The following is an 18,954-nucleotide window of genomic DNA, read 5'->3' on the forward strand; positions in this document are numbered from 1 at the left end:
TAGATTAAATGGTTTATAAGTTTTAAAAGCAGTAAATGGATTGGTGAGCAAGTTTATTGCTCGATTGATTTGTTTTGAGGTTGTTAACAGTTGGGTGAAGTAGCTAGATTCTGGTATAATCTCAGGTATGATAAATTATACTTAATTTGGGAAATTAGGAGGTTATTAATATTAATTGTTCTTGAATTCAAACTAAGGTATAATCTGTTTGATTATCTAATCTGGATCTCGGACCTCAACTCTCTTTATCTGGTCGCGAGAAAGTGTCGATCGATAATTCTTTGTGGATATCGATCGATAATTCTTTGTGGATATCGATCGATACACCTTTCAAAATATAGATCGATACACCTTTCAAAATATAGATCGACAGGGCTATCGTTGTGTCGATCGATACTTTTTCCAGAAAGCTTTACGGACGGGTTTGATTTGTATTCTCTAACTCACTAGACCAACTCTCGTCTGTATCTAGTCAGTTAGATCATACTAGTTATTTTCAGGTATTGGGTCAATCAATGGCTTGATCCCAATTAATCCTAAGATCTAAGTTTAAAGGGTGATCAATCCTAAACTTAGCTTTAAGCATAACTAGATGATTGAACTATATTTCTAAACATCCTAACAATTGTTGTATCAGTATTACATTTATCAACCTATTTGAGAAACCTAAATCTAACAGTAAGGACTACTCAGACATATTCATGAAACAAATAGTTATGATGGTCTGAATAATACTTAGATAAATAATAGTAAAAGTAAACAGAAAGGAGTTCAAGATCTTCTCTGTTTTGCAGTAGATGATCTATCTCTCCAACTAAGCTCTCCTCTTTCAATGGTGGCTTCTTGTCTCCTCCAAACTAGGTCTAAAGGTCTCTAGGCAAGTCTACTCTATAATAATACAAAACCCTAATAAATAGCCTAACAGGCGGTTAGGGACTAGTGATGTAATTATTGAGACTTTTATGAAACTTGAAATCTTCTAATTTGTCATTAATTCTCGGATGGCTTCATAATCGATCGATACGAGGGACTCGACATCGATCGATATTTGGTGGTATCTGTTGGTCGATAGTGAGTTGTGACCGTCGACCATCTCTTGCTTCCAGCGAAGCTCCAAAGATCTCCAAAAAGCTCCAAATACATCATTTCCTTCCAAATAGTCCCTGAACCTGTAATTACTCTAAATAGACTCTATATAGTAATAATATATCTTAAATCATTCATAAACCATGGTTGAAAATGGGTAAAATTCATGGTCTATCATTGCATCAGTTCTTTTGCTTGCCAAGATCACATCAAAAAGACTCACCAAATGTAAAAGTTTTTCACACTTTTGGCCTGATCAGGGCATCCACAACTTCCTCGAAATCGTCATCTGCATATTCAACGCAATTGCATCCGTTTTCTCAGCTGATGCCTTCTGTGCTGCTTCCTTGTCAACCTTCTCTGCAGCAACTGCCATTACTTGAAATGTATACACATCTATAGCCACAACCACTATCTCCATGGTAAAAGGACAAGTCTACTTCTCTGCAAGAACATCTTTCGTCTCTGCATTATTTACAACTTAAGAACAAACTAACAACACATTACACTGTTTAATTGTCCAGAATTGCAACACAATATGGTATTTACCGTTTACCCCATTGTCTTCTTCGCCTCCTTATACAACCTGATACAACATGGATTACTCATTTGACAAGTATAACTAGTATATCTGGTACAACTCATATAGCTGAAATTACTCACGTGAAATGTACAACATGTATAACTTGTTCAACTACGTCATGGTAATTAAGAAAACTTCATCTAAATGAAAGGGAAAATAAATATTCAAATTGGTCTATTTCTATTAGGTATTTACTGTATTAATCTATAGATTGTATAAATTGAATCGTGAAGTACATGTAGTACAACCAACATAATTGGATTAGTTATCTTACATGCACAACTAATATAACATGTTGAATACGTATAACTGGTAGAACTAAAAGTAATGGTAACACTAGGTACAAATACTATTATTGCAGTAGTTACTCCAGTTGCACCAGTTGAGAATCTTCCCGAACAAAAATGTTCCAAGCACGATAAGCATCTCAAGCAGCTATAGTCCCGATCAGCTTAGACATCGAGTAGATGAAGAAGGACAACAAACTGGTGCAGATTCTTGAAATTTCCTTATTTTGTCATCTTTCGGCCATTTTTATTGTCATACCTCGACCATTTTCATTCGGTCTTCTTTGACTTTGTCTGCTTCCTCAGCCTTACTCGGGGTTATTACAAGGAGGATTAGAACAACATGTCTCATTTGATTCACATAAGCATCTTCTACAACATCCTTGGCACGCTGAAAAATAAAAACCAAAATTACAATCATGTTAGTTGTAAAGTGGTACTAGTTATACATGTTCTAGTTGAAATAGTTATACTAGTTATACACGTTTTAATTGTATCAGTAATTCTAGATATACATGTTCAAATTGTACTAGCTGTTCAAGTTATATGCGTTCTAGTTGTACTATTCATACTAGTTATACGCGTTTTAGATGTATTAGTAATATTTGTTCGAACTGTACTAGTTGTACTACTAATACTCAGTTTTCTTCCTTATCATGAATTTGTATGCTGAAAATGAAATTCAATTTTTAATGAAAAATATCATTTGAGAATGATGATTGATTAATCGATTTGGGATGAGAGGATAAAAGTGAAAGTTCTGAAGGTAATTTATGAGTTTTGAAAATAAGTAAAAAAAAAAATAGATCTAGAGTATTTAGGTATTTTTTGGGCAGGTCAGTGGGCGGTCATCAATAAACATCTGGAATAATCTTTGGCTTTCATGGTCGGAGCAAGTTCGACCGTATAGGCCAGCTCCTAAAGCCTTCCAACACCTAAAAGTCTCGGACTTAATGCTCCAAATCCTCACATACTGGAACCCTGAGAAGCTAGGGCTCGTCATCCCTTTCCACAACCACCAAATCCTAAAGATAAGGCCTAGCATTTGTGGAGCCCTTGAAGAATTAGTATGGCTCAAGTCTTCTACGGGTGACTACTCCACGAGGTCAGGATATGGAGAAGCTGCAGAAGCCCCATTGAAGAAGGTGTGAACCCTTTGACAAACCTGGACTAGACAAACCTGGACTAGAATGCCAATATCTGGAATATCAAAACAGCAGAAAAAGTCAAGGTATTCCTATGGAACTCCCTACATGGTGCCCTTCGAGAAGGAAAACAGTTTGCTATTAGAAGCATACCAATATCTAACCTGTGCCTGAGATGTAATGAGATGGAATCCATATCCCATGTCCGTTTTAATTTTCCTTTTGCCAAGAAGGTCTGGAAAGGGGCATCTCTTGCGCCTGAACTGAACCCGGATCTCATCACAAGCACCAACTCGGGACTGGAAAAGGTCAGAGTGATCCGTCTCTACCACTATCAGGTATTGGACCTGGAACGCTCTTGTCGTGGATCATCTGGAACCTATGGATAGCGAGGAATCAACTCATCTTCCAGAAGAGAGAGGTCCCGCCAGAAGAAACAATTGCAAATGCTAGCACTGAAGCTCATGAATGGATTCTGATCCAAGAACCTTCAATAAAACCACCTCCACCACAACCTAGTAACAGCCTGGATCCTCTCTCTCGGGCGTCTCAGCTGTGTCTATTTACTGATGCCGCTTGGAACTCATCATCGAAAAGTGCAGGACTTGGATGGATCTTCGATGATGCAGGCTCTATCTCACCCTTCTCTGCGACCACAGGATCTATATCGTCCCCCCTTATGGCGGAAACCTTGGCAATGTGAAAAGCCATAATCTTTGTCCTTTCTCAGGAAATCGATTCCATCCTCATTCTGTCTGATTCCCAAGTTCTCAAATACTTGATCAACAATCACTCAAGAAATTTGGAAATTTGGAAATTTGGAAATTTGGAAATTGTAGGAATCATGAATCAACGACATCTGTTATCTATCTTGTTTGTTTAAGGCTATTTCATTTAAGTTTATTCCGAGAGCAGCTAATGTTAAGGCTGACTCTGTTGCCAAACAAACTCTGAAATTTTTGTTTTTCGTCTGATTAATTAAGGAAAGGTTTGCACAAAAATAAAAGAGTATGTCTGATTAATTAATGAAAGGTTTGCACAAAAATCTCCTAGTTATTATTTGAGGAGCATTATTAACATTTAACCTTATCTCCATATATGATTAACCAAAATGTCATTACTTATGTGTCATCATGAGAATCATTCTCACAACTTTTATTAAATAACTCTTTCTTGCCTAGACTAATCACATGTAATGCCATTATTTATTATTTGGATCTTTTCATGCAATATACAATATGATTCTTTATTTCATTATTAAAAACCAATTGATAGTTGTAAATATTATATGAATCGTGATTACATTACTAAAATTATGGTGTACGCTAACGGTTATTAATAATACTCTTGAGAACTACGAAAGGTTGTCTTTCCCAAATGTGGTGTGGCATAATATTAGTGTATTTTTCGATGTGTATACTGCATTATTTTACAAATTTGTAGTATAGTATTAGTGGATTCTTCGATGTATATGTTGTATTATTTTATAGAAGTTAGCATACATTAAGTGTATTTGTCTTAGCTATTATATGATGGCTATATAACAAATTTCGATGGCTATTCATATTTTTATAATATATCGTTGATAATCATGTTTTTGAGTGATTGTAAAATACATTCAAAAACGAATTCCATATTAAATTGCTTGCAATCCCTTAACTTCTGCAGCAAGATTTTTTTTATTATAAAATTAACATAAATGCTGACAGACATTAATTTGAAAATTTATATAATTCTTTCCGGTTAAGTTTAAAGTGAAATATCATGTTCTTTACGATTCATAAATGATACATGACATCTTTTAGGGACACGATTTATAATTATGTTCTTCTATAAACATTGGTACGTGACATTAATTTGATTAATTTGTTTTGTATTTTATGCAGTGTTTTTAAACCCGGACCGAACCGGCGGTCGGACCGGGTTGAACCATGAACCGAAAAAAATCCGGGTTGGGTTAATGCTAAAACCCAACTAAAATCGAACCAGTTAAAAATCCCTATCAAACCGTTAAAAACCGGGAACCGACGACCCAATGAACCGGCCAAAACCCAGTTCGTATATAATACAAAATTTTGTTAATGAAACAATTAATTTTTCTTCTTTTTAAAATAAAAATAGGATTTATCAAAGATTAATAAAGTATCATCTCTCCTCTTTTTATTTTGTCGTCTATACAACTCATAAATTACAAGATTCACAAAGTTTAATATTCACGTCAAGATATTGTTTTTGTCTACTTCTCTCTTTTTAAAAATTTTTATTTCATGATCACTTGTTTTGAAGACTAAATAATTGAAACATTTTCATTTCTGAAATTTTGTATTTCAAAATATAACTTTTACGTAATGTGTATATAATTTTTTTTTAAAGGTGATGAAGATCTGCGAATAAAGTTTAAATGTGCTTTTCATATTTATTTTAGATTTTAATTGTTATTTTTAAGTTATTCTACAAATTATGGTCATTTAAATATTTTATTTGATATGATTTATTTTCTTAAAAAAAATATGCATATTATTTATAAAATATCATTAAATTTAGTTTAATCGAAGTAAACCCGATCGAACCCGGTTCAGACCCGGTAGAACCACAATGACCCATGACCCAAAAAATTTACGGTTCGCTAGCCGGTCCGGTTTTAAAAACACTGATTTTATGGGATATGTGACATTTATTTTGGGATTGAGCAATATAAACTTGATTATATTGTAAAATCAAAATATCGTATATAAAAAGATTAAACGCAATCTCGAGTGATTGTAAAACACAATCAAAAAGGAATGACATATTAAATTTATTTCAATTCTTTAACTTTTGCAACAAGATTTTTTTATTACGAAATTAACATAAATGGTGATAGACATTAAATATAGAAATTTATATAATTCTTTACGGTTAAGGTTAAAGTCAAATACCATTTTTAATATGGACTTCTTTTATTTTGGCTCCTTGCATATAATACTTTCTATAATTGTAAGGAAATGTACGTACAATTAGGGATTTGCAACATTCCTTTGTGGCAATGGGATATTCATTTTTTTTTCAAATCTCATGGGTCAAAACTTTATTAGTTGTGTGTATATATCATACTATCCTAATATCTATGGTATTACAACCTAAACGTTTCAAAACTATCAAAGAAAATGAGTGGTATGAATTTCATCTCTGACTTGAAGCCAAAGAAGTCTTTGTGGAAGATTATGGTGAAAGTCATAAAACTTTGGAAGCAGTATTCGGCTGCTGGTGGAGAGACCAGTGAAATTAATTGTTTTCTTATGCTGTATATTCTTAAATCTAAAAAAATATCAAATGTTACTTCTGGTAATCTATTATAGGGGTGTTCAATTTGGATGTCGGTTCGGTTTCTTCGTTTTTTCCGGTTTATCGGTATTTCAGTTTATAAAAAATAGCTACCATATTAAGATCATATCTATTTTGGTTTGGTTCGGTTTATATACAACCAGTTTCCGATTTATTTGGCTTTATACCAAAATACCATAAATATAATCTTTTATAACATTTTGTCTTTAATAACATTTTGTTTCAAAAAAAAATATTTATCTTAATAATTTTGTAAATTTTACTTTATATAATTAGATATTGGCTTTAATAAAACACGAAGATACTTTCGTTTTTAAATAGACTATTTTTCTTTTACAATTTAAAATAATTAGTAAACATATTAAGTTGGTAACAATAATATTTTCTATAGAATAGAAAAATTAGCAATCCATAATATTATTAACCAAATATTAGTGTACATATATGTCAGCGTAAAAAATAAAATTAAGTTTTTTTTTTAATTTGATAAAGATGAAATATATCTTTTGACTTAAAGTAAAATATTAAATTAGTAAAATAAAAATTTTAAGTATGAAGATCATATCAATAAATAAATTATGTATATGTTACTAATTATATTATAGAATTTACATATAATTATACAACATATTTTCATTTTATTCGCTTTGATCAGTATAATCAGTTTATATGACAAACCATATCCATATAGCACGTTTTTTTTTTAAAATAACATCCATTTGGTATATTTGGTATTACCAAATTCAAAATATTTTTTCTATTCTGTTCGGTTTTACCGGATTGAACTCTTAAATCTAAACTATGTATAATATCTCACTATTGTTTTTACCTATTCAATATCTATTGATTAAAATTTATAATTTTTTTTAGTCTACTCACTCTCTGCACATGGCGCGGATCATCACCTAGTAAAAGAGTATTTAGGGACTTAGAATTTAAGTGGATCTGTTCATGTTTCTAATTGTATGGGGGTCTAGATCTAATTTATATTGTTGTGTGTAAGTAATTAGTTAGATAGATGTAGGGTTAAATGTTTTTTTTTTTTTAGTTTATCCATTTTAAAATGTGATTTAAGTAAAAAAATTATTAAAGGGTCCAAATAAGACTACTAGTCTGGAAGGCAATTTTAGAATGCGATCCTCATTTTTCTTCATATCTTCACTGTCTTCGTTTACGTTGCTCTCAACCCACATTTGGCATTATTTACTTAAATAGGTATTTTATAAATAACGGGTGTTGAATTTTCTGCTGAAGTTACTCAAGAAAGAATATACGATCATACGAATGAGAGATGCATGTTGTGATCCGACTCGAGGAAAATGACATAACCCAAGAGAAATATCCAGATATATAATAAGAACATCAATAACAAATACATCATCATAAAAATGAGAATTTGGAAGCACAAACAATTGAGACCTTGTTTAAGCAGAAAAAAAAATTGAGACCTCGAGCTGAGATCATTTCAAACTATATTATTACTACATCCTCTCTCATTATAATATTGCAAGTCTTAGCAAGAATAACACATAACTTAAACCTGTATCGATACGATTTTCACGTAAGGTCGTACGTCTTTCTTACAAGGGCCTAGTATGTCGTCCTTTTGCCCGGCCACACAGACGCGAGTTCTTTGGGATAGGGTACTCATCTCTCAAGGACGTCGATGTTGTAAAGACGCGCAAGTAGAGCTGTTGTCCCAAATACTGCCTTGCCCAAAACTCGGACCTTAGGTTCCACATTCCCACGTTGTCCAAAGCAATGTAAATGGCAGTCCATGATTTTGGATACACCTGAATCCCAAATATATATGTCATGTTCTTAATTAGATTAACAAGAAAAGAAAATAATGTGTTAGATTGAGGAAGAAGAGGCAAGAAGAATGGGAAACTGCCTCACTTGGACAGTTGAACGGGAAACTGCATCACGTAAATTGTACCCATTTCTGCTCCCTGTGTTCCACTGTCCACCATCCATCCTGTATGTTATCGGATCAGAACACATTTAGACAATGTCAAAAGAAAAAGAAACTACCAAATAAAAAGGTGTGAAGATAAATGTACCCAACAACCCAGAAGGAGTAACCATTGAGATGATAACTTTGAACGATATTCTCTTTGTTCTCGAATACAATCTCGATAAACGTTCGATAATCGACTTGCAAAACAGAGGTGTCAAGGTATAAACCTCCCCCTGTGGATTTGTCCGAGATGCTATTGATCTTATAAACCCCGCTTATCTTGAAGAAGTCGGCAAGTTTTAGAGGTGTATCCGCAGGCACAAATGACACACTATTGATACCGTATCTCTGCTTCCCATTTATCTGCCCCGCTGAGCTACCAAACACAATAGTCCTAATGAGCGGTATTAGGCCATAATGATATGATCCTTGTGGGTTTGGTCTTGGTCCACTGGCTGTCAAGTTGGTTCTACGAAAAAAACAAAACCATTAGATCTTTACAATTCTCTATATGGAGGGAGCTTAAAACACTTAGTTGCCTATGCAAGAGCCAAGAAGAGTACCTGATGGCACGTGCTTGGTTTAAGGACCAATCAATTTGAATGGTGGGACCACCGGGCATTGGACCAGAAGCTGAAGTTGACGAACCACTGTATCGGAGAATGCCGGTGGTTGTTATGATCTTATCGGTGAACCGAGAGGAAGCAACCACGTAGTAGTCACGAGGAGATTGGTCAGCAGTAATGAGAATAGAGTAAGACTGGCCAACATGAACGTCAAGTGACGAAAACATGGTTTGCATTGTGTGTGTCCCTTCGACTTCCACAAGCTTCATCCTGTGGTTTTGGATTCTGAAGTTAAGAGAATTTTGTAATCCAACGTTTGATATCCTCAACCTGTATGTTTTTCCTACATTGCATAAACGTGATTTTGAAACATTATTAATAAACGTGTTGAACGAGTGAAATTTAGGAAATCGAGATCAAATGCCACACACCTTGCTCAACGTTTAATGTAGCACCGTTGCTTCGGCCATTGATAAGAATACCATCAGGCGATGGTAACTTCCTTCCTCTGTCAAGACGCGCCTTTAAATCCTGAGCAGTATACAAAATATTAAGAGAATTTTATTATTTGTATAAGCACTTGATCATTTAAAATATAACATATGTTATAATAGATTAGGTCATCAAAATATATCATTATAGATTATGAAATAGATACGCATGTGATAATTATATAACCTATAAAATAAAAGTTGAGAAAATGTGTAAATTCATGCTATTAAATGCTTGTATCTATATATATATAATAATTTTTGCGAAAAATTATTTCGCAATCATGCTTTCACGTTAAAAGTTAGAATGATTAATGTAAAAAGTTAAAAATAAAAAGATGCATAAACACTAAGTAAATTTAAAAAAAAAAACAAATTCTGTAATTTTTAATAATAAATATTTATAACACGATTTTGTCCGCATGTGCGAATAACTCCTAGTACAAATTAAATTCGGATTTAGTTATTTATGATAATTTGTGTATAAATTACTCCCTCTGTACCATTTTAAGTGGTGTTTAAGCATTTTTATTTTCTTTCATAATAAGTGATGTTCTCACATTTCTAGATAAAATTTAATGTCAATTAAAATTTTCGACCAATTACAAAATACTACATATTTTTCTTATTGGTTAGACTGATTTTATTTAATGCAATTTTATGTAACCAAGATAAATTGCATAGAAATTTGTATTTTCTTAATCTTTGTGTAAAAACCTCAAACACCACTTAAAATGGTACAGAGGAAGTATTATTACTATTTTTATTAGGGAAAATCTTCTAAATAACCTATTTTAGCTTTTGTTCATTAATGGGTAAAAAATAATTATATTTTGATTTATAATTTTAATTACTTATTTATTAAATATAGAAAATAATTAAGTTTTAAAATTTTGAAAATAATTGTTTTCTTGAAATTTTTGCTTTTAACAAAATACGTTTAGAATTTCCAAAATATTTTAGAAAATGATTTTTCTTTAGTTAAGAAATTAGAAAAACTTTCTTCAATATATATATGAAATTTTCCATAATTTGTAAAAAGAAAATTGATTTGAATTTAGGAATGCTTTCATAAAATAGAAAGTTTATTTAAATATTTATAGGAAATGATGTAATTATCATTTATCTTTCTTATAAAGGATAAATTAGTAGCTTTGATTATATTGTGAACTAGTTTGGAAATAAAAAAAATGTTTTGGAGCTATTTGAAGTCACTTATTATTATTTTTAATTTTATATAGGTTTTATATATATATTTTTTATTTTAAAGTTTATATTTTACAAAAATGAATTTTATAAGTACTTTAAGTTAATTTTATTATCACCATATTTGACTTTTTTGTTCAGAACACTTTTTTTTTTTAAATAACTAATGTTAAAGTTAGTAATTACTATTATGTCAAGTTCATGTTAAACAAGTAAAACACATTCAAATTTTATAAAATCAGATCAGGTTCATATTATTGTTGGCGAAAGAATTTTGTTTTTTTTGTTTTTTACCAAAACTCACCGTGTGATTAGTTTTGTACCAATCTCCGATGAGGACAGTGTAATCTCCTGCGGGGTCAGCAAATGGAACTGGAATTCCAGGACGACTAAGGATTCTGATGCCTCCGAACCCACCAGCTGCCTTATGAAATGCAAGGGATGGGAAGTAGTAGAAGCTTCCAATTTGGTCTTTCACTTGCAAAATATATGTGTAGTTGGTCCTTGGTGGAATTGGACAAGTCGTTCCATACATTCCATCAACATAAGAGTTTCTCCTATTTTGTACTCCATTCCTGTTTTATCCATTTTTAACAGTTAAATAGCAACGAATACACATAAGAGCATATGTAGCAAATAACCAAAATTTTAGAATGTCGTTTTAATTTTTTTTTTCTTTGCAAAACAACATCTACAATATATGTAGTAAATATTGTATCTACTAATACTATCATGTTAATTTATTTGTAGATACAATATTTTATATAACATTACAATTTTACATAACATATGGTTTTCAATTTAAATTCTATAAATGATGTTGGCTTAGAGCATCTCCAACTTACCCTTATATTTATCTTCATATGCTTTAATAGAGTAAAATTTACTCTATCTCATCTCTATTTCTTCCCCTAAAATAGAAAATTGCTATTTTTCCTCTATATTTAGGGGAAAAAATAGCATTCCTCCATAATAGAGACATATTTTTTATTTACGCAATAGATCTTTAATTTTTTTTTGTGATTATAACTAAAAATACATGGTTATTTAGAAATATATTATTTCTACATATAAAACCCAATTATTTTTTTGTTTACATAATAATCTTAATTATTACAGTTATATATAAAATAAATAAATATTATTATTATTTTATTTGAAAGTCAATTTTTTAAAACAAATAATATTTAAATTTTATATTTAAAACTAAAATAATTAATTATAGTTTAATTATTAAAAAGTCTACATAAATTTCACATATTGATAACATATTTAAGTTGAACTTAAATATTAATTAATAAAATATAATAAAACAACTTAATATTCTGGTAAATTACTTCTGGATCTACAAAGATCGTTAGAATATTGTTCAAACGAAATGGATGGATAAGGAACTTGTTGATTTTATTGCTGGTTGCTTCAAAAACCGATTCCAAGAGTTTTTAAGTCGATTCAAAAATATTAAAGATAAAAAAATCTCATTTCTCATTTCATAATGTATTAATTGATTATTTATAAGAAAAGTATTTGTTTCATTATTTTTGTTTAATATTTTTTGTAATAAAATGTTTAAATTAAATAATATTTTATTTTTATGAAAGATTTCCAAAAGATATAATGAATAGGTTAATTATCTACATTTAAAAGTTAAAGAGTGTTAATTGTAAACTAAAAATAATCTTTTAAAAATATTTTTTTTTAAATAAAAGAATACATTAGAGATAACTCATCTCTATCGTAGAGTTCTTCGGTCGTAAATAAAAGAAAAAGGAATGCTTTGATCTTAGTAAAGTTTGTACATAATTACCAACACTATAATTCGTTTAATCTTTACCGATATAACTTCAAAAAGAAAAAAAAAATGATGTCACGAAGATAGGCTAATTAGTGGAAATGGGTAGGGCCCTTCTTAAAGACAACGTAACTTCAACGACATTCTAATGCAGCCGACAAGTTTCACCGAAAGGGCATGTTCGGGTGTTAAACAGCTAATGAATTAGGGAGACAGGTGGCAAAATGTGGAAGATAATATTATTCTGTTACTATATTTCAACCAAACTAATATTTATGTTAAATTTAAATATTTTGATATATATTCTTCAAATATATATGCTATATATATATTATTTTTACTTTTAGATATCCATGAAATTTTCGAAATTGGCGAAAAAAATAAAGGCTGACTTTGAAATTGTGCTTTTCATAGAATTTTTAGAATAAATATATGTGGAAAAGCGTGCTATTACGATAGGAAAGCATGCGAGTGCGATAAATGTAGACATGGGTTTAAATGGAAACGGTCCATCATAATGGCATCAATCTGTAAGATAACGAAAAATCTATTACGGGTATTAATCAAAGATAACTGCCATTAATGAGAGGGAATTTTGTTTTGTTTTTGTCTTGTCAAAAAATGTGATAAATGTAGTCATAGAATAGAATGTGATTGGATAACATTTTTAGAGTTATTTTTACTCTAATTTTTAATTTACTTCAAATTCCACTAAAAACATACTAATTAAGTGAAACTAATGTTTTATTTTTAGTTTATTTACTATCTAATGAGAAAAACACTTACTTAATTTTATTCAGTAATTTACTAGAATAATAACATTTACACTAACGTTTTTTTCCTTTTTCTGTTAATTTTTATTTTTTCTCTTATTTCCATTTTTTCTTTATCCTAATTCTATCGAATCACATTCATAGTATGATTTTTCCTGATAACAAAATTATGATGTACTGTAAAATAGTAGTTTGTATTTGTGTTAAAATATAAGTAGTTTTCACATTGAATCAATGCAACTTTGTAATTTTTTTCAAAAGTAACAATTTTTTTAATGTTAGTACTTTAACTAAAACTACTTATCGAAACAGAGTGAGAGGGGGTAAAGTCTAACAAATCGCGACTACCAGTTTATTTACGTTGTTGAAAAACTCGAATTTTTAGATGACAAAAAGATGAAGTGGCTACTCAAAAAAAATGAAGAAAACGTGGAGCAAAACTGCTCTCACGGATTATTACTGTATCGTAAATTCCATGTATAATCTGTTGTTCAATATAGTACATGTATAACCTACAACTTTCTTTTTCCTTTTCTGGATGTGAAGAGTATAAGGTTGTAATTCGGAAAAAATGAAGTGTGGTCGTTACCAGGATATTAAGAAAGGCTCGTCTAAGCTGTTGTGTACGTTAATGATGAGATTGTCGTTTGTCACACTGTGAATGTCGGGTCCCGGAAATTGTCCATTAATCAATATTCCCTATTTTCATAAAATTAAAAAAAAAAATTAGTTAGATCTAACCTTCAGGGTAACAAAAAAAAGTTACTTTTCGTCAACCAACCAATAAAACGATCCACGGAGCCATAACGTTGTTTTACACAAGAAATAGTAGGAAAATACTCTTTTAAAAAATAAAGTAATATTGTACTCTGCTCGTTTTAACAGAAGAGCTAATGATGTAGAAGACCTGTTGACGAACACCGAGAGGATAAATGTCACCGTATGTTACATTCCAGTCGAAGAATCGGTAAGGACTCTCGGCAGTGACCAAGGCGAAGAATGAGAAGCAGAGCAATAGGACGGTGCCTCCGGATCTGCCCACTGCCATCATTTTTGAATGAGAGAGAGTTGAATGACGGCGTTTCTAATGGTGGAGAGAGAGAGAGAGAGAGAGTGAGAGAGAGAGAGAGAGTGAGAGAGAGAGAGAGAGAGAGTAGACACAAACTGAGTTATGTAAATTTAAGTGCGTCGGGAGGGTGGGAGCGAGAGGGGTTCCTAACTAAACTGGACAAAATGAATAAAAGCCAAGAAATTTTGCATTTACTGCGTTGACTTACAGATTTAAAATAATCAAATTCCTTCTTTTTTTTATCGACGAGTCGAATTCCTTTATATCAAGTAAACTAGACGATAACTCGTGCATAGTAATTTTAAAAAAATATATATTATGCTAAAATATTATAAACAATATACATTTTATTATCAATAACCGTTTTTACATTTGATTAGAGGTGGATATTCCAGTACCATTTTGTTCAATTCAGATCTTTGAAGGTTTAGTTCGGTTTGTATTTTTGGGGGTTTGGTTCGGGTTTAAATTCGAATAACCTATTTAATTTTTTTCAAAAACTAAAGTTCATATATACTTTAAATTTTTCAAAATCTAAAAACAAAAATTAAATATAACATATAAATTTGAACAATGTATTCAAAATACTTAAACTTAACATAAAAATTGGTTTATCTTAAATATTTGGATAGGAAATCAATAGATATTGTAAGTATTTTAGGTATTATAAGTATCGTTTAGTTATTTTAAACATTCACTTATCACTATTTGTATATATTTCCAAGTATTTTGAACAACTTAAAAATGTTTTATATATTGTGAATATTCTTTTAGATATTAAATTTAAAAATAATTAATATATTTAAGTATATAAATCTTGTTCAGATGTATTCGGATACCTAAAAATATTATGGTTTGGATCGGGTTCGGTTCCGGTTCTCTAGATACCAAAATTTTGAACTCATTCGGATATCTAACCAATTTTGATTAAAGTTTAGTACTATTCTTTGGATCAGCCTTGGTTCGGTTTTTATGGATTCAGATTTTTTGCACAACCCTATATTTTTATTATGACAAAATTTTAAACGAAAATGATGATGGTTCATACTGATTTTGGGTATGCAACCATTTTTAAGCTAAAACACATTTTACTATGTATGTTGCCCATTTAGTTAATCACTAAAAATTGTTCTAGACCAGTTTAATAAAATGATGATGGTTCATATCGGTTTTAGGCAAATTTCAAAATTAAAATATTAAAGTCTCAATATTCTTTCAAGGCAAATTTCAAAATTAACATATTTATGTATTTTGAAATGGTACATAGTTTAATTTAAACGATATTAAAATATATATATATATATATTATTTAATATGAATATTTATTAAATAAAAATTCATATTAATATGATTTTATGATCATTTGTATCTTGTTATAACAAAAACAATTAAGCCATTGATCACAAATTTTCAAAGGGATATTTAACATTTTTGTAATTTAAAACCGTTTTAAAAATTTTAAAATATAACATATAAGAAAAAATCTGATTTTTTATTATATGATTAATGTGATTGTTTAATTTCTTTTAGCAATATAAAATTAAATAAAAATGAGGAAGTATGCAAAAATTATTATCAAATCTTTATTTGTCATAATCATTAATTATCATATATATGTTAATCATATTAGGTAATTCTGTAACTTTTACTTAAGAAAATAATACATGTTTTTTATATTTTGGGTTAATAATAGTTTTCAAGTAATTGTATTTTGGGCCAACATTTTTTTTTCAATTGATTTGTAAACTGCCACACATAAGCTAAATTGTCATCATAATTAAATGACAACTAAGCAGTGTCTCTTTTTAATTAGTACAAATTTAAAGTTATAATTTTCTAAATAATTCTAAATTAATATATATGGGATAAACAAACTAATCCTTTTTTGGTCAAAAAACGAACTAATCCAAGTATAATTAATATATATGTAAAACTGCATCGATATGTTTACAACGATTCTTTTAAATGTTCAGACTTCAGAATTTTTTATCTCAAGCACTGTTAATGATTATTCCTTTTTAACAACTTAACTTTATTAATTAGATTGTAAGCAAATTATATAAATATATACAAAATAATAAAAACACAACAAACAATATATATAAAATGATACAAAAAACCTAGCTTAATCATAAACTTTTATCTCTTTGTGGATTTGATCCCTAAGTACTACGACTGTTATTTGAGAGAGTAAAGTTATTCTTTAGGATAATTTGAATGATATCAAATTTGGCGCCGTTTACGAGGAGCTTTGATTGCCATTAGATTTTATTAGTTAGAATTAGTCTAGATTTTGATTGTTACTGAAAATTCTCATAAATTTTTTTCTTGATTTCTTTTAGGTGCATGTTCAGCAATACCAAAAGCAACAAAGAAAAATCACTACTATTCTCAGTTCCTACACTTTTGGAACACACGATCCGCAAAGAGAGACGAGCCGCATCGATCGACAACAACACAAATCCGTCGACCGATAGTTGTGAGCTACCGCTGATCGACACTTCTACCAGAACATCGATCGACATCTGTCTGCGTGACATGGTCGTGACTCTAGTTTTAGTGTGATATGAGAATGGAGACCTGCATGACCAGGAGAGTCATTTGCGTAATGCAGCAGGTTAGAGGTTAGATGATGAAAGGGTTGTAATTCCTGATCATGATGCTGATGCCACTACAGCCGATGCTTGGGTTGTAGGTGATGATGCGCAGGCTGCTCGACCCAGAACATTGGTTGACTACAACCGTCCAGATCAATACTACGCTAACAAATCTGCTATTCGTCCTCTAGCTGTTCAGATGAACGATTTCGAACAGAAGCCTCAATACTTTACACATGTGGAACAAACACCTTATTGTGGTCTCCCACATAAGCATCCTATAGACCATCTGGAGCGGTTCGAAGATTTGGTTTCTGCCATTAAAGCCAATGGAATCCCTGAGGACTATCTCATCTGCAAGCTCTTCAAGTACTCACTAGCTGGAGACGTTTCGCACTGGGTTAAGAAGTTACCCCCATAATCACTTACATCCTGGATTGAAGTCAAGAACACATTCCTGCGTAATTTCTTTGATTAGGGACGTGCTGAAGAGCTCAGAAGCACGATTGCTACATTCACACAAGGGCCTATGGAGTCATTTATAAGCTCTTGGATGATATTCAAGTCCTATCATAAAGATTATCCACACCATGGATTCAATGAAGTGCAACTACTCAACACTTTCTTCAGAGGCATCTCGCTGGCATATCAGATGGCTCTGGATACTGCTAATGAAGGAAACTTCAACACTAGAAATCCAGAAGAGGCTGTGAGACTCATTGAGAACCTGACATCCAACAACAGCACGAAAAACATTGATTTTGAGAGGAAGATTTCAGCCACTACTCTTGGGAATGAGGAGTTGGACGATGTCAATGCCAAACTAGATAGCGTTCATAAGCTTGTCAAAAAGCATGTTAGTTTTGTAGAAGATATAAAAGCTGTAGACGTCGATAGTGATAGAAACGACGAGGAAGATGTGAACTTCATTAGTGGTACTGGTTTTCAGAATCAGAGGTCTGGGAATCATAGTGGATACATAAACTCCTATGGCAATGGACAGAAGAGAAACTACAACCAGAGTTCACAGTACCACAAACCCTACATCAACAACTACAACAACAGTAACAAACCCTACGGAAACTCTTCTTACTAGAAACCACCACCAGAAACCCAAGAGAGCAGGATTGAAGAAAAACTTGATCAAGTTCTTCAGGGCCAGTAGCAGCTGACAGTGGATTTCAATGGGAAGATATATGCTGTCTACACCAACCTGAACACAAAGTCTGAAACTTTGAGCACACATGTGAAAAAGTTAGAGATGTAGGTGGTTCAGACATGAGAAGCTGTTAAGAGGCAAGAAGCTTTAGTTAAGGGTAAAGGAGAAGAAGCACTAAGACACCATGTGGGTGCCATCATAGATGATGATTTCTGGCAAGTGGTTAAGCAAGAAAAGCTTCAAGAGGACGACTTTGAAGTTGAGAACTCCATGAGTTTCGAAAGTTCACACTGGTGTCGATCGACACCAAGAGATGAGCAGCGACTGATGGAGTCATCAGAGCACCAACCAACACATCCTGTCAAGCATCGATCGACACCTTCTATGGAATCCGTTGCATCGTGCGAGACAATGAGAATCATGACTCACAAGGAGTTCGCAGCTCGACACCCTCATCCACCCCAACCCTACCGTGTCACCACAGAAGACATCGATCGGCAACAACAATCTGCCACTGATCGACACCAGACGTTAGGCAATGATCAACAAGAGTCCTCCAGCGTCGATCGACACCCACCTTTCACTTACCGAGTGCGGTTACTTAGCATCGATGTAGCCAGACTAAATGCACTCAGAAATCCATCTAAACCTTCAAAAACATCAATAGACAACAACATTGAGCAATCTGAAAATGCACCAGAGCCTATGGTGGTTGAACGGGCTACTGAGGGACAAACCTTGAGAAAGAGGAAGGAAAAGGTTCCCAAGCATCTGAAGAGAGGAGCTACTGAAAAGAAGATGGATGACTTCACTAAAGGGGTTTTCAGGATACCCTTGGATAATCCATTCGATGAGGCTTACTTTACCCATAGATTGTGGATGTTCTTCAGAGAAACCAATGAGACTGAGAAGGACA

General features: G+C 31.8%; 2 protein-coding genes and 1 long non-coding RNA gene across 4 annotated transcripts; 1 reads left to right on the plus strand and 2 right to left on the minus strand.

The window, feature by feature from the left end:
* Nucleotides 1-2,492: 2,492 nt before the first annotated feature.
* Nucleotides 2,493-3,956, minus strand: LOC106307734. The gene is made up of 2 exons (XR_001263378.1): nt 3,266-3,956; nt 2,493-3,156 (listed from the first exon to the last, which is right to left on the minus strand). It is a non-coding gene; the product is annotated as an uncharacterized LOC106307734 (long non-coding RNA).
* A 3,794-nt stretch (nt 3,957-7,750) lies between these two features.
* LOC106312596 (L-ascorbate oxidase homolog) lies at nt 7,751-14,397 on the minus strand. 2 transcript variants are annotated; one of them, XM_013750166.1, is made up of 9 exons: nt 14,358-14,397; nt 14,121-14,327; nt 13,803-13,912; nt 10,953-11,223; nt 9,383-9,482; nt 8,949-9,294; nt 8,489-8,854; nt 8,325-8,403; nt 7,751-8,218 (listed from the first exon to the last, which is right to left on the minus strand). In XM_013750166.1, exons 2-9 carry the CDS (start codon nt 14,262-14,264, stop codon nt 8,006-8,008), a joined length of 1,629 nt encoding a protein of 542 aa, XP_013605620.1. In that variant the 5' UTR covers nt 14,265-14,327; nt 14,358-14,397; the 3' UTR covers nt 7,751-8,005. The 2 variants fall into 2 exon arrangements, with proteins under 2 accessions (XP_013605620.1, XP_013605619.1); XM_013750165.1 differs by having other exon boundaries at nt 14,121-14,369.
* A 2,457-nt stretch (nt 14,398-16,854) lies between these two features.
* Nucleotides 16,855-17,975, plus strand: LOC106308551. The gene is made up of 3 exons (XM_013745705.1): nt 16,855-16,906; nt 16,960-17,279; nt 17,358-17,975. The coding sequence occupies exons 1-3, from the start codon at nt 16,855-16,857 to the stop codon at nt 17,973-17,975; spliced, it is 990 nt and encodes a 329-aa protein (XP_013601159.1).
* Nucleotides 17,976-18,954: the final 979 nt, after the last annotated feature.

Source organism: Brassica oleracea, chromosome C8 (assembly GCF_000695525.1).
Source record: "Brassica oleracea var. oleracea cultivar TO1000 chromosome C8, BOL, whole genome shotgun sequence".
NCBI lineage: Eukaryota > Viridiplantae > Streptophyta > Magnoliopsida > Brassicales > Brassicaceae > Brassica > Brassica oleracea.